The sequence below is a fragment of the Lissotriton helveticus genome, chromosome 1_1 (genome assembly GCF_964261635.1).
Source record: "Lissotriton helveticus chromosome 1_1, aLisHel1.1, whole genome shotgun sequence".
NCBI lineage: Eukaryota > Metazoa > Chordata > Amphibia > Caudata > Salamandridae > Lissotriton > Lissotriton helveticus.
In genome coordinates, this window is record NC_136057.1 from 1,295,809,013 (window position 1) to 1,295,825,725 (window position 16,713).

The 16,713-nt window shown below is 41.0% G+C and overlaps 1 protein-coding gene across 1 annotated transcript in view; it reads right to left on the minus strand.

Moving 5' to 3' along the window:
- LOC144822962 (hepatic lectin-like) overlaps positions 1-16,449 on the minus strand; it is a 97,927-nt gene extending 81,478 nt beyond the window's left edge. The window contains exons 1-2 of the mRNA XM_078681044.1: positions 16,318-16,449; positions 1,423-1,530 (exon numbers count right to left, since the gene is read on the minus strand). Coding sequence (XP_078537170.1) covers positions 1,423-1,530; positions 16,318-16,375 — 166 coding nt within the window. The 5' untranslated portion in view covers positions 16,376-16,449. The remainder of the gene's footprint in view (positions 1-1,422; positions 1,531-16,317) is intronic.
- Between the last annotated feature and the right edge of the window lie 264 nt (positions 16,450-16,713).

The window sequence follows — 16,713 nt, forward strand, 5'->3', positions numbered from 1 at the left end:
CAAAATTAAAATAAATTATAAGTAAAACAATAATGACTAACATAGTACTGAAATAAAACAAATACAATTAAAATCAATACAAAATCTAAAATGTGTTTCACCTATTCTACATTTTAAATACACTTATCAATGTATTAATGATTAATTGAAATGAAACAAACTAATTTTCATAAGAGGTAATCAATTAAATTATTCAGATAATTATTCAGCAATTAAAAATGTATCTGTGAACAATATAATTGAAATAACATCCCATTCTCCTTCAAACTCAACAACCAGTTATTAAAAAATAAATTAGTAATTAAACCATTGACAAATACAATATGCATAATAAATCTCAAAATGTACTTAAATAATTAAAATACAAATGATCAATTGACACATTTACATAATGAATTGCCAGGCAGTTAAACATGTAAAAACATGAAAACATGAATTAAATGTTAAATGTTATTATGTATGCAACTTCCCACCCTGTTCCGACAAACCCTACAACATCTACTAAATTATAAACGAGCAAATAAAGTGTAGAAAAATAATTACACACTAAAACTCACAAAATACACTCAAATAATGAAAATACAAATGAATCAATTAACTAATTTAATGAATTACCAATTAAATATTTATTTAACCTAAAAAAGTATTTACAAATAAAAAACAATGATATATAATTATTAAAAAAACTCCTGATCCTATACCCCTACAAACCCATCAACCCATACTAAATTACTAATTAAATATAAACATATTTAATTAAACATTAAAAATTACAACCTATATATATTTTTTTTATGTAAACAATTATATTAGTAATCCGAACACCTACAATGAATATAATAATGAATCTATTAAATAAATTAAAACATAGTTAATACAACTATATTAAAGTAAGTGATATTATATGTAATATTTTTTAAACAAGATTTTATACATAAAAAGCGAAGTTCTTACTTTCTATATCCTGCTCCTCAAGATTTTTGTAGTGACAATATGTTGACACAATATTCACAATACTTGAAATTTTTTACTTGATAGTCCTGTTATTCTCTGCCTGGGCAGCGAAAGAAAACACGAGTAATGCATAGCAAAGAGCCAACCTGTTAGTAAAGAGAGGGGACTGGCTTTTTTTGGCTTTTTTGCTGTTTCACCCATTAAGCCCAGCTATCTGACAACCCAAACCAATCTTGTCCATTGTAGTCAAGGACTGCATCAACTCATTTAAATTTTCAGTGGCCATTAGGGCACGGCTCATACCAAACTAGCAACTTGGCCACCAGTGGTCTCCAAAACTGTCACATTCACACAGTGAATTTTATATTTACATAAACCACAAAAGGTCAAAGTACACATGGGCAGGATATATAGAGAGGCCAAACACAAGTTCTATAAAGCGTTAAAAAAATGTACAGAGTTACTAACCATGTGTGGACGATGTGACAAACAGCACCACGATAAGCAGATAAGACACTGCCAGCAGGGCGCAGATCACATGAACCAGTCTCACCTGGCTGGGAAGGTATCTGTTGTCTTAAATAAACAAATAACATAAACAAACACAAGACATTAACTGATACAACAGGTACACATTGACTCATAGTTGAGTACAAAAAGGTATTCAAGTATAATAGTGCGATTCATTATAATTAACAATCTGTACTGCTGAACAACCAACGTTATCATGCTTGATATATTTAATACTAACAGTTATTACACAACTCAGTGGCACTCTTTTTATTGGCACCAGAAGAATAAAAGCAGCATGTACCTGCTGTGGATTCCAACCTATCACTTTAAGGGGACAGTTTATTATTTACAAACACCAGATGGGTTACACTGTGATACACCCCTGTTTTAGCCCACTGCCTGTATTTTGTGTTCAACAGAAATCTCAACGATTCACTTTTCTACTGGTGAGCTAATGCTAATAGAGTGCCAAAACACCATGCTGTTTACTGTAACAAGAATGGATTGAATGCCTCTTTAATGGCGACCAGGTATGGCACATTCGCATAGCCAATGCTAGTGAGGTAGGGTTAGAAAAGAGAACCTACATTCACCTCTGTCTTTAGGTTTGGCAGAGGGCACTGCCAACGGTAACTTGGCTACAGACTCAAAGGCAATGGATGGGGTTTTCAGTTCAATCTTCCCCTCTACATACTTAAGAGTACACCAGAAAAACACACAGAGCAATTTGAGCGATACCCTACTGTAACCAGAGGCATGTGTGGAAGTTGACCGAGTCCCTTTTCTTTCAACCAAACACCAAGTAGACTGCCACATTTAGTAAGGGTACGTTTCTGTCATAAGACCCCCAGGGAGGCATTACGCAAGAGGTGGATGAGCTTTATAGCCGTCCATGAAAGAAAGTCTAACACCAAACCAATCTTTTGGTTCATATGCTTGATCTAGTTTTGGGGGTGACCGATACAATTCATTGTATTAAAACCTCAGTTGAGACGCAAGACATTTGAAAGACCATGGTGGAATGGCTATTCCTTTTCATCCAGACTCAATTTAAAAAAGGCACTAAATAATTTTTACAAAATTGGTTATTTCCGCCAAAGCAGAATTCTTTACTAACTTGGATGCTGAGAACTCCAGCCAACTCCAGTAGCTCATCCATATAGTTCTAACCTTTGCTTCTGCAGTGTGTGCCATAGTCACAGTCAAAAAATCACAGACTCTGGCTGATCGACATTCAAAATGTTTTGAGGAGAAAATGACAAGCATCTGTAATTCATTGGCACCACCTGGCGAGAGCCTCAACCCGCAGGTACAGTTTGCATCAAGGCCTTTGACTTTGAAATTTGGTATAATATCAACTGGACAGACAGCTTTCAGTTCGACTACAATGACTAATGTGTAAGCGTCTATTCCATGTTTAGAGGATTTAGCTCATATTGCTCCTAATCAATTTACTAGTACTGCTCTGTCAATATCAACTAGCTCCCCCCTGGACCCTATCTCTCCTCGTCAGGTGGGAAGAGGCTATGCTAGAATTCACCCCTCACCTCCCACCTTTATTGGTGATCTGAAACCACTCTTTGGCAAATGGCTATGTTCTGCTAAAAGAAGACAATGCTAAAACTTCTGCTGAAGAAACCCAAAGGAAGCCTTGAGGTATTTTCCAACTTTGGGCAAGTATTCTTGCTGCCTTTCTCAGTGACGAACTTAGAGACATATGTGAATCAGCTCATCTGTTTTCAGCTTACTTTGAGCAAAATCAGGTTTTATATCCAGTCCAGTCAGGCTTCCGAATCTCTCATACCACCAAGACAGCTTTACAATCAGTGTTTGATGATCTGCGTTTGCCAGCAGACAGAGTTGTATGCCCAGCACTTGTGCTGTTGAACCTGTCCATTGCATTTGTCACAGTATCACTTCCCATCCTTTTGAACAGACTGCTGTGGGAGATTGGAATCTGAGGTAACATTAATTATTGGTACATGTCCTATTTGAAAGAAAGGTGTCAAGCAATCTATCTACCTCCATTCAGGTTGGAGTTTAAGCCATTATATCAAGGAGTGGAATAGGGGTCCGCTCTAATCTCAACCCTTCTTAATATGTACATCCGTCCTCTGGCTAGACTAATCAGAGCTTTTGGTTTCAGATGTGTGTACTATGCCGATGATGTTAAAATAAACATAGCCATTGACATGGGTGTGAACTCTGCGAATCCTTTCATCGGTGCATGTTGATAGTTTTGCCTTGGCTGGAAAGCAATACCTTGAGGTTTAACACAGACAAAATTGAGGTACTGCAGTTTGGGCACACTCAAATAGCCTGCTCTTTTCTGGCTGATTTTTGGCTTACTTCTTGGGAAACCCCACCAGACCCAGCAAAGGTTGTGAAATCTAGGCTCTTTGAACCAGAATTACCATTTGAAGACAGGTTAACCACCCAGCATCTAATTCCATCTCCTAAAGATAATTAAGAAATTGTATCTGTATTACCTAAAGCCACTTATTGGGTCCTAATCCAGACGACTAGTTTAGATCACTTGACGTTCTGTATCCCTTTTTCTGGGCTTGTTGTTGGTATTGATAAAAAAGCTACAAATGGTCCAAATGTGGCAGTAAAATTGGCCTTGGGCCTACCGCGGTATGCATTCACTTCCCTGGTATTGCACGATTTACACTGCCTTCCCCTTACCAACGCCAAATTCAAAAGGGTTCACTGTTAGGGCAAAGCTTTCTCAGTTCTAGCAGCCAAACTTTGGAATGAGCTTTCCCTCACGCTTCGTAAAACTCAAGATCTGCTCCACTTCAGGAAGGACCTGAAAAAGTTGTTTTACAAGATTTAACTTCATCCTTTATCTCTGGCTTATAGTGGTCCTCTTAGCACCAGGGCTCCTTTTTAAGGTATTCGTTTAGCTCTATAAAAACTATAACATAACAAAACATAACATGGAGAAAGGGATCCTAGTGCTAGCCAAAGTAGCACCTTCAGTTGGTGAGATTTCCAGTTTAGATCCTGGCCCAAGAGTTGTCCAAAATTAAGGAAGAGTTTGCCTTTTTAGGTCAAGTATTCGAGACCTCTTGTATTTACTTATGTGTTTTTGTACTTTGTGGTCTCTGGAGATCAGCCCTAGGACTTGTCTGCTTCCATGTAGGGACTTTTGGTTTCTGTTCAACTGCCTTTATTTCACTGTCTTTATAGAAAATGACCAGTAGAGGTCAGTAAAATACCAGAATTGCATTCTGCTTAGGGACTTTATCTTTTGAATTTTTCTGGCAACTGCCTCAATTTAACTTTCTTGATAGAAAACGACCAGCAGAGGTCAGTAAAATACCGGAATCGCTTAAAAATTCTCTAGATTCCAGTCCATAGAAATGGTCTTTTCTTGTATTTTCAGTGATATGAGCATCAAAGGCCCTGATTTTATATTAAAAACAGCTTTGGACAACACCATTTTCCAACTGAAAGTCAATATTTCTCTCCATGTGTTCCCATGCCTGACATGTCAAGCAGTTTGGTGCTTACTTTACTTCCATGTTAAAGAACAGTAGATGTTTTCAGCAACCTGGCTAATGTGCTGCACAGCTAAATACATACAAGGTCCCAAAGGCGAAACCGATTACATTGCAAATGCTTGTTATCTATAGAAAGAGAAATAGGGCAGAGTACTGGGCCCTGATTGGTACCTATAATCATGTGAAAATAACAGCAGGTGGTTCTTTGGGTGAACGTGTACCAAGCAACCATGTGCCCCTAGGGAGTGGCTAACAATCCTGTCAATCAATCAGGGGAAGAAAGAAAATGGATAGCCTTCCTATTAGGTGCTGGCGAGCAGGTTATTTAAGGCTTTTTCCAAAGGGGTAAGCCAAGCTGCTCCTCTTCTCCTTATTTCTGCCTGTGGCTCACTGAACCTGCTGGCAAGAATCCTGAAGAGTGCCTGGTAAGGACAGTCTTTCCCTCAGTTTGTAATGAAACATCTTCCACTAAGAACTCCTTACCTGAGAAGCCTGGAACTGCTTGACTACCCATCAAACCTGTGATTCCCTGCATTTAGACCTGCTGCTATGGCCTGCATTCTTTGCCAACACTACATTAAAAACTTTAATTTTTTTCCCCAACATACTCCAGAGAGGTTCCATAGGAACACTCCTCTTGTTCTTCCACAGGGGGTAGGACCAGAGACAGGGTTGGACTGTACAATTTCAATACTGCTATTTAGAGAAACTCATGCATTCAAACCGCCTTTGTTGCTCACTGCCTTTGCTAACGTTCCCTTGCTGCATCCTGTTCTCTTTCACCAAACCCACCGCACACCACTTTGCCCACTGCTACCCTCACAGAAGCTGGAACAAGGTCACCTAAGAACAGCTCACCACCTCTCTTAGAAAAGCACTCCACTGACATCCACAGAGGCCAACACTTCAGAACGCAACATCCACCAATGGCTCTCCAACTGCGCCGACTCTTTAGCTCCCCTGAAAAAAAAAACAAGAAAGCAGCACTCAAAGTAAGCCAGCTGGTTCTCTCCTGCCCTTTATGAGTCCAGACGCACCTGTAGATGTGTTGGGTAGAGATGGAGGAGAAGCCAGACCATGAAAGTCCTCTCAGCCTTCAAGACTGCTGTCACTGCATGCTACTGCCTCATCAGAAAAACAAAATAAGTGGCCCTACAAGAAAGGATCAATGCTGGCGCACTCAATAGTAAATAATTTTTTGCCGTGCTCAAAGAATTTGTAAGAACCAGCACAGAGACTGCTGACATCCCACCTCACAAGACCCCTGCCACAACCTTGGTACCTACTTCGACCGCAAGATCAAAAAGATGTATGACAGCTTTGACAGCCTCGATACCCAAGACCCTCCCACTCCATCCACTAACACCACATGCTACGATGCTGGACTTCAACAGACCCTACTCAGCTAGACTCGCTTCACTGCGGACGATTCCCTCAAGACCTTAAAGAGTATACACTCTGGAGCACCCTCAGACCCCTGCCCACATCACATCTTCCACAGAGCAGGCACCACCATCGCCCCTGAACTCTTCCACCTCATCAACTCAGCCACCTTCCCAGAAGACTGGAAACACGCTGAGATCAACCCCTTGCTTAGGAAACCCAGTGCAGACTCAACAGACCTCAAGAACTTCAGACCCATCTCACTTCTCCCCTTCCCAGCCAAAGTCACAGAGAACGCCATCAACGCCCAACTTTCCGAGTTCATCGAAGCGAACCACATCCTGGACCTATCCCAATCTGACTTCCAAAGCAACCACAGTACGAAGACCACCCTCCTCACTGCCACTGATGATGTCCACGCCCTCCTTGAATGAAGCAAAATGGCAGCACTCATCCTCCTGGACCTTTGTGTCGCCTTCGACACTGTCTCTCACCGCACCCTATGCACCAGACTCAACTAAGCCAGGATCAGTGACAAAGCCCTGGAATGGTTCCGTTCCTTCCTCACAGGCCGAACACAGAGAGTCAGACTACCTCCATTCCTTACGGAACCCAGAGAGATCAACGGCAGAGTGCCTGAGGGCTCCTCCCTGAAACCCACTCTTTTCAACATCTATATGGCCCTGCTGGCAGCTATCGTCAGGAACCAAGGACTCAACATCGTCTCCTACGCCGACGATACCCAGCTGATTCTCTCCCTCACAGACAAACCCACAGTCGCCAAAAATGTTCACGATGGGAGGAAGGCTGTAGCCACCTTAAAGAAGAACAGTTGCCGCAAGCTCAATTCAGAGAAGACCATCATGGCCTCCACCCCTCCACTTGGGATTAATCCAGGTGGCCTGCAGTACTTGGAACCCCACACCCACTAACCACACACAGAACCTCAGCATCGTCCTGAACCCCTCACTCACCATTAGCTGACAGATCAAAGATGTCTCATCATCCTGCTTCCACACAGAACGCCTGCTCTGAAAGAAATTCAAGTGGATCCTCACCGAGTCCAGAAAGTTGGTCAGCCACACACTCATCAGAAGCAGCATCGAGTGTGGCAACGCACTCTACACTGGCATCACCCAGAAACTCCTCAAGAAACTGCTGAACATTCAGAACGCATCCGCCAGACTCAACCTCAACATTCCCCACCGCAGCCACATCACTGGTCACCTGAGGGACCTCCACTGGTTCCCGGTCAACAAAAGAAATACTTTCAAGCTCCACACACATGCCTACAAAGTCCTACACGGCGCAGGACCTGCGTACCTCAAACACAGCCTCACATTCCACGTACCCACCAGAGACCTCTTCTCCGCCCATCTGGCCCTGGCTACCATCCCACGTATCTACAGGACCCCTGCCAGTAGAAGATCCTTCTACCTCCCAGCAAAGACCTGGAGCACAGCGTCTTCAACAGACCAGCAGCTCCCCCCCCCCACCAGCGCCTTGAGACCCTTACTGGTGAATAGTCACGCTTTACAAGCCACCTGATTGATTGAACAATAGGGGCCCTGACAGCTGCCTTACATCAATTGACTTGTCTGGTTGATAGTTGACCCATGCCATTAACTCTTCAATAGAACATGTGGAAGGAGTATGACCCTAGGTCGATGTAATCACAGACTCTCTGTATGCTCAGAACCCACTGTGACACTGTACATCCACCTTGGCTGTTGTGTGACCTGGTTCCCCTCCCCAAAGAAATTCCATTATTGTGTCTATTTTTCACTTTTTGCAAGTGCTGTTATCAGCGTTTTGAACCAGCACCCCTGATCTAGTATTTTTTAGGTGTGGGATGCAGCCGCGGGCCGTGGAGGGAGTTACGGTGGGGCAGGGAGGCGGGGAGGGGGAGGGGTAGGGTGGAGGGACCTAAAAACCGGCATATGGATAATTGCAGGTAAGTACACAATTTAATTATTAAAACGAATTTCGTAGCGCGCACTGCATAGCAAAATGCGATGCTGTGCGCGCTACGAATTTGCTTAGTTTTATAATGATGACTTTCTCACTGAAAAGGGAAGACTGGGTTTTTAATATTTAAATTTCAGACAGAAATTGTAGATTAAACATATATAATATATATATATATATATATATATATATATATATATATATATATATATATATATTACCTACTGGCGGTCGCCAGTAGGTATATATAGTTAGGATTTTGTCTCTATGGGATTTTTGAAAATTCTATGTCTAATAACTTTGGCGTTTGTGGACGGAATTGGCTGAAATTTTCAGGAAAATGGAACATTTTGTTTCTGAGCAGCCCCTGAAAATTTGGGGGAGGGGTCGTCAAGGGGGGGCCGAGAAAAAAGGGGGGTCCCAAAACGCGTTTTTCCCATGTTAATTTCCATAGGGCGGTTGGCCTCACTTTTAGCCCGAACGGCTGAATGGATTTGCATGAAAATTGGCAAAATTGTAGGGACTCTTAGCCCGATGTGCCTTTGCTAGGTCTCAATATATGTGCTCCTGTGAATTTTGAGTAAATTAAGTTTAAAAAAAGATATATATCTAGAGCCGTGCCCCGGTACGCGTACCGGGGAGCGCTTAGGGCGCGCCACGCGACTTACGGACGGCAAGCTGATTGGTTCTCGGGTGTCTGTAAACATTCGAAACAGTCCGCAGCGGCCGCCATCTTGTGTCTCGGTAGGATTGAGACACAAGAGGTGGCAAAAATCAAAGGGGGAAATGAGAAAAAGGGGGCAGGGTACACCCCCCTGACCCCCTAGTTTTGATGTGGGGGCCATAAAAGGGTCCCGCGGGTAAAAAAAAAAAAAAATTTTAAATTCGATTTTCGCGGGGGGCGCACCCGGTACGCGTACCGGGGAGCTTACTGGGGAGCGTACCATGGAGATAAAAAATGACAGATTTTTTTTCACAAAAAAAATAGCATTTTTTTATAAATTTGAGGTCGTTCTGAAAAGAACTTTTTTTTTTGATTTTGTTGTTTTAAATTTTTTTTAGACTTTTTAAAACAATTTTATAATTTTTTGGGATTTTTGTCAAGGGAAAAACAAAAAACAGGGATTCCAAAACTGCTCAACAGGAGCAAAAAAATGTGAAAATTTAGGGACTGTCAGGGCAGCGGTGTTGCTGTTTCTTTATGGCAATGAGTTCAACACTCTGCTCCCCATAGCAGAGCAGTTCGTCACACTCCGTGCACAGAAATTTGATGCCTTCAAACTCTGGCTGTATGTTAGGGACCATTCTTCTACGGGATGGTCCCGAAGGTGTTGCTCCACCAGTGGAGGTGCTGCCGCCATCTGTGGGTAATTTCCGAGCCAGCTCGCTGACACTCTCCCTCGCAAAGTTGTTTGGGTGTCTTCTTTTGACATGCCTGATTAAATTGGCATTTCCAAAACTATATTTTTTCAGAGGATTGCCTCTGGATAAAGTACTACCACATATTTTGCAGGTTACTTTGGGAGCGTTGACTTTTTTTTGTCCTTCAGGGATGTCATACAATTTCCAGATGAAATGTTTTTTTTTCTTCTGCCTAGGAGGGTCCTCCTCTAAAAATGCCTCGGAATCACTGCTGGATGACTCTCTTGCAGCCATTGTTGTAGATCAGGAAAGTAGGAGATGAAGATAGTACACAGAACAGCTCTTGCTCTCTCCAAGTACAAAGCAATAGTGAGAGAAATGGGTGGGTTTCACACAATTTGGAAACAAAAAAGTTCTGAACCAATGAAAAGTGTTATTTTGAAGTCACATGGTTTGACGCGCTTACGCTACGCGACTCCGGGCGCGTCCCGGGGCGTGTTTCATAAGCTCATCGGGGCGTTTACGTTGCGCGATCGTATGCACTTCCGGGTGCGCTAACGCGGAGCGTCATAAGACGCATCTCGCGGCTACGCGATACGTGTCTTATGACGCAAGGCGTGGCGGCTACGCAAAACGTCACGATGTTGTTTTCGTTCGCGGCAATAGCGCTATCGGGACGCTCATCAGTACGCGCCCCGAGGCGCGCCGCAAGATTGCGGTTACCCGTGCGTTCACCGGTCCGCGCCCCAGGAGCGCACCGAAAAGAATTAAAAAAAAAAATGACATAATTATACAATATAAAATTCGCTTTAAAATGTATTATTTTTTTTAAAATATAAAGATTTGCTATTAAAAAACCTATGAAATTCACTGAAAAAACCATAGGTTATAGACCATATATAGTTAGGAATTAGCATTTACAAAACCTTGAAAATTCACTGAAAAAACCATAGGTTATAGACCATATATAGTTAGGAATTAGCATTTACAAAACCTTATTTTACTCACACAAAACCATTGAAATTCCATATATAGTTAGTTGCACTAACTATATATCGCGCACCCGCAATCCACTGCTGATGATGTCACATATTACATCATTTATGACATGGTCAGTGACATCACTGATGACATCACTGATGACATCTCAAAGGACATCACTGATGACATCACTGATGACATCTCATTTGACATTACTGATCACATCACTGATGACATCATTCATGTGATGATACGATGAACCTCTTCGGACTCTAATATAACCTTAGATACACTCAGTGTAAACAGACACTCACAGACTGTCACACATCCATGGAGTTACTCACACACCTAGTCAGTCTTGCAGAGAATCAATCACACCTCCATTTCCTCAACTATATACTTATACACACCTTACTTATTGAAACATATACTAACACATATTTACTCTGTTATACAATCCCTGATACAAGTTCACAATGATCCATACAGCCACTCACACATTCACTGGCTCTTATGCACAGTTATTTATATATGTCAACTCTCACATGTACTGTGTTTTACATATGTACTTACTTTGACATGTAGCACTGAGATATCCATTCACTCACCAATACACTCATGCACACAGTCAACCGCCCATACAGCTGTTTCCACATGCACTTTTGAACCCATACATCTAGTGAATCAACTGCTCACACATCTATGCACAGAGTCATACACCTCCCAGACACCCACACACACACTCAGTCTCCCATACAAATAATTGGCCAACCAATCAATAACCCATATAGTTAGTCATATAGCTAATGATCAACACATGCATCAGATTACAGAACAGCAGACACAATGATGCACAATTTAAAACAGTTTAGTCACTAACCCATGCACTCAGTGAGACACATTTAATCACTCACTTATACGTCAGTCATGCACCTACTAAATCCTTCATCCAGACACTTATACATCCACTCATTCTTCAATATGTAAGACAAATTTTAACTTTACAGAAACATACAGTCACTGGATGTTGTCATCAGTGATGTCATCAGTGATGTCCTTTCAGATGTCATCAGTGATGTCATCAGTGATGTCACTGACCATGTCATGAATGATGTAATATGTGACATCATCAGCAGTGGATTGCGGGTGCGCGATATATAGTTAGTGCAACTAACTATATATGGAATTTCAATGGTTTTGTGTGAGTAAAATAAGGTTTTGTAAATGCTAAATCCTAACTATATATGGTCTATAACCTATGGTTTTTTCAGTGAATTTTCAAGGTTTTGTAAATGCTAATTCCTAACTATATATGGTCTATAACCTATGGTTTTTTCAGTGAATATATATATATATATATAAAGACGGTTCTGATCACTAGGATAGACAGACACCTCTTGAGAGGGCGTCAAGAGGGAATTTTCTGTTTACCACTCAGCTTTCCTATGGAGCACTAAGAAGCTGGTAAATGAATCCAGAAACGTAAAATAGGGGATAGTTGCGTTTTTTTACTGCAGTGCTTAGTTTCTGCAGGTGCTTGGAGGTACTGGGCACATACAGTGTGATGTTTGAGGACAACCTGGGCAGGGACTTAAATTTCATCCTCAGATTTTGAATAAAAGCAAGAGAGAAAACCTCAGAAATAGTAGGAAGAAAGCGGTAGAGAAAGGTAGAAAAACAGCCACAACGGGTAAAAACAGGGAAGAAAAAGAATCTACAAGAGTGAGATTAAGACAGGAAGTGCAGGGTGGTGGAAGAAAGAAGCGTGAGGTGGCAGTACAACCTTGGTTTTCCCAACCTGGCATTCACCAAGATCAGAGAGAGGGAGAGAGAGAGAAAGAGAGAGTGAGAGAGAGTGTGTATTTGTTTACAAATTAAACTTTGTTTTCTATCTAGCTTTCCTGGAAATATAGCTACATAAACAAGATGCTAATGGGGTTTTTAGCTGCCTGTTACAGTGGAAGTATTCTTCAAATGTTTCTTTATTCCCCACATCACTGAGTTTTTCAGGCGCCTCTTGGGTGCATGTTTGTATAAACTTCCACATAGGACCTATCTGTTCTAACTGAAGGATTAATGGCGAGAAGGAATGCTGCAGTAATTACAAGAAAGTATGTCGATGAAGGTAGAAATTGGCGCCTCATGTGCATAAACATGACGTTATGAGAATCTGACTATGAAGACATGTAAAGATGATTTAACAATAAATCAATTTCTGACTAAATAAGAAAGATCATTTCAACAGCAAATATTAAAGGCAAACTGACAATGGCCGTTAAAATAGCTCTGTTTGAAGGTAATAACCATAAAGTACCTTTTTTTTCCATCCTCATGGAGAGAAGGTTACTTGATCAAACTTGACCACCTCAGCAATTTGCTAATGTTCAATTTGCCATCAGCAGGGATTTCTGTAACTATTACATATGTCACATTTTTACCATATGTTATTTGTGTCTAGTTTTGAAAGCTAGTGGCTGAATATTGAATAAACCCACAACTTAATTAACTTCAAAATCATCTTTGCGATTTCGCCTTGGAGTGAGGGAGCGCATTTATTTTTTCGTAAGTGCTCTGTGATCCTTCGGTACTGCCAAAATCACAGAAGGATATCGTTTTTTGAATTCCCTTTCCATTCTCTTCTATTCTTTCCTAAACACACACACGAATAAACATTAAATGGGCCCACAGCCACCAACACTAGTAGTAAAAATGTTGACTTTGTACCAAGATACCCGAAACAAACAAAGTGAACTCGAGAACCATTTTACAAAAGACATTAACAAAATTAAATTAAGGATTTGCCTCTGGCGTTAGGGTCTTTAAAAAGTCCACTGAAATATGACAATACTATTTTTGGCTCGACGTATCAAAGTGGGAAGACTGAGGAATTGGATCCCTGAAATTGCTTTATGAATTCCTGACTAAAAGCAACTTTGTGCATTTTTCTTGTTCAAGCAATTTAGATATGTGACTACTACCACCAATATCATTTCAATATTTTATAATGTTATTTCAATTTCTAAATAGCTAGATATACAATGACGCCACAAACCCTGGAATTAAAACATTTAATACACTCAGTATAGCCCATGCTCCAGTTAATTACATTAGCGCAAACAACTACTCTCGATGCCAATAAAGTGCAAACACTTATTTTATCAATATGACCTCAGGCAGTTTTGACACGTTTTGTCTTGGTAATTCCAAACTGCCATAACAATCTATTTCGGTCTTTGTATGGGTACCAATTTACTCACCTCTGTAAACGTGAGTATCTAGGCGTACACAGCCTCACTCTGTTCACCACTACATTGATACATGGGAATACATTACTCCATGACTATTGTGATCTCCGTCTCTTTCTCCATATCTGTATCTGTTTTTTCGCCACTCTCTCTCTCTCTTTCTCTCTCTCTCTCATTATCTCTATCGCGTTATCTCTCTCCTTTTCTCTCTCTTTTCCTATCCCTTTTCCCTTCTCTTTCCTACTTCCTACCTCTTTCTCTCTCTAGCTCATTCTCCTTGTCTCACGTTTTTCCTCTTTCTGTCTCTCTCCTCCTCAATCTCTCTATTTCTTTCTCGCGCTATTTTCCACTCACTGTCTCGCTCTATCGGAGTGAGGCGAATGGGCACACCTCTTCAAAATAATTGAGAAATCTGCACCGGCTGCTTTCCCAGTTTGTATTGGTGCAGATTAACACATTTAAGAATACACAAAACGGGTGTTCTCTGGAAAGGTTTTGTGGATTCCAATGTATATGCTTAAAAGGGGCTTTGAGCAGATCCATTGGAATTATGTGGCAGCGGAGGATCTAATTATGTGGCAGACAGAATATATTATGCGGCAAGAAAAAGCAAATTTCACAGTGTAATGTGGCACATTTCGTGATAGTATTACTTCATTATTTTGTTATTCTTACCCTTGTTGACACTGTATGGGCACAGGTTTCAACTCATTATTACCAATTTTACACTCAACTACATCAATAAGCAACTAAAAAGCGACTAGTCAACCTTTGTGAAGGACCGTCCACTAAGCAGCAACTGAGTTGCTGTGTTTTTAGTGTCTTATGATCCCTTTGACCTGGAGACAATTTATTTGTTAAAATATGGAGATTATGCAGCAGATGATGGATTGTGTGGCACACGCGGCAAATCCATAATTTTCTGAAAAATTTATCAGAACCGAAAAATTCCAGGGGCTCTGACTTTAAGCAAGCATTACTGAACTTAAACTGCAAACGTGCATGTGACAATTCCTTTGCATGAAACTATTGCATGTTTTGCTCTTTTTTTGTCCATGGGAAAAAAATATTTATCCTGGTGGGAAATGCGTTCCCATACACCCCGCCAATTTCAGGGTTTTTCTTCATTTTCACCATGGAAAGAGATTTTAATTTTCTCTTCAGCAGAGTAAATCTCTGACCATTTCCCTGATTGGAATGGGTCATGGACAAGTTCGTTGATATCAAAAAGATACACCCTTGTGAGTGTTCCCAACATTTTCAGGGCATCCCCTCTCTGGATGGCCCTCTTCCCTCGTCTGGGAGGAGATTTAGGCAAGCACACTACATCACCATACTAGGGTAATATTACTCCATATTAAATCAGTGTACGAGTGCTATCCCACAACCTGCAAACTCATTGCCCTTTTAAATCAATCGATTGCTTTGTGAGTGGGCCTTGCAGTGTTTACTGGCGGTAGGTCACTATGGGTGAAAGCAGGTGATTTCACAAGTGACTCTTTGTAGAATTTAGGGCAAGCACCATGGCCCCCTGTTTCATAGATCCTATCATTCTACACTAAGCATTCTTAAGAGGTGTGTCACACGAAAGCCTGTTGCAAATCTGTACATGTGCATCTACTTTTGGATAGCTCCTCTCGTAAGGTGCACGTTAAGCACGCTAGATAAAAAAGCAATATTGTGCCTTCCTAAAACTGCAGTTACTGCAAAAGTTGCTAAAACAGGTGCACTAAACCATAAATGATCTTGCATCATATATAAATCAAACCAGTTTATTGAGAAACAACATGCAAGTAAATCTCCCTAGCAAATAATAAATGTCATGTAGTTAAAAAAAAAGGGTTGTACAAATTCAAACGTTTTTAAAGTGCGTTACTTTAAAATATATATATATATATATATATATATATATATATATATATATATATATATATATATACAGAAGAAAGATATGACACACTTTCTTCTAATTGGTTTATACCCAATCTCGAGGAATTACGTTTAGTGGTTGTTCAAAATGGATCCTTGAATCGAAAAGCAAGCATCTAATTCTGTTCACCAAGGTCTGCATTATCAACAAAATGGATTTCAGATTGCATCTTAGTTTGACGATGACTTTAGGTATGATCCACTTTTAGATGCTCTCTTCAATCAAAATCTTGGGAACTGAATCCTAAGGGTTTCTAGGACGAACACAAGGGACATTACCGTCTTTTATTTAATATATACCACTCATAACGCCGGTGTTCTCCGCGTTTCTAAGCACTACACATGTTGACAGAGTTATTGACCAGGATCACACCGTTTTCTGATCCAGTGGGGAAGCCGATATTCACATCCAGGCCTCCTAGTGCCGAAGCTCATGCCTAAACCTCTAGGCCACATCTCCCAAAACCACTTACCGGAGAACAGCCTGAAGTCATCATCCTGGAGCCCTTCTCGAGCCACGGCGGACTGCATCCTGACAAGGTCACGAGAGACGCCAGCGGAGGCCTTATATAGCCTTCCTTTGAGGTTCTCGGGAAGTGTAGGAGAATAAGAACTGTTTGTTGACTGTAAAGAGGAAAACAAGAGTATCTTGTAGGAAATAGAGCCTCAAGGGAGGTCGCAGGGGGCTGGGACATGCAACGCAAGTTTCATGCTAGAATTGTCTTTATTTTGCAAAAATGAAGCGTAAGAGACAAAGGGGACGGGTCAGCTCTTATTTCCTCGAAATCCCGTGGTCTTTCCTGTTTACACCAACCTGAAAACTTGCTATTTTGTGAGACGATGGAACGTAACGGGTGTCTTCAGCTATC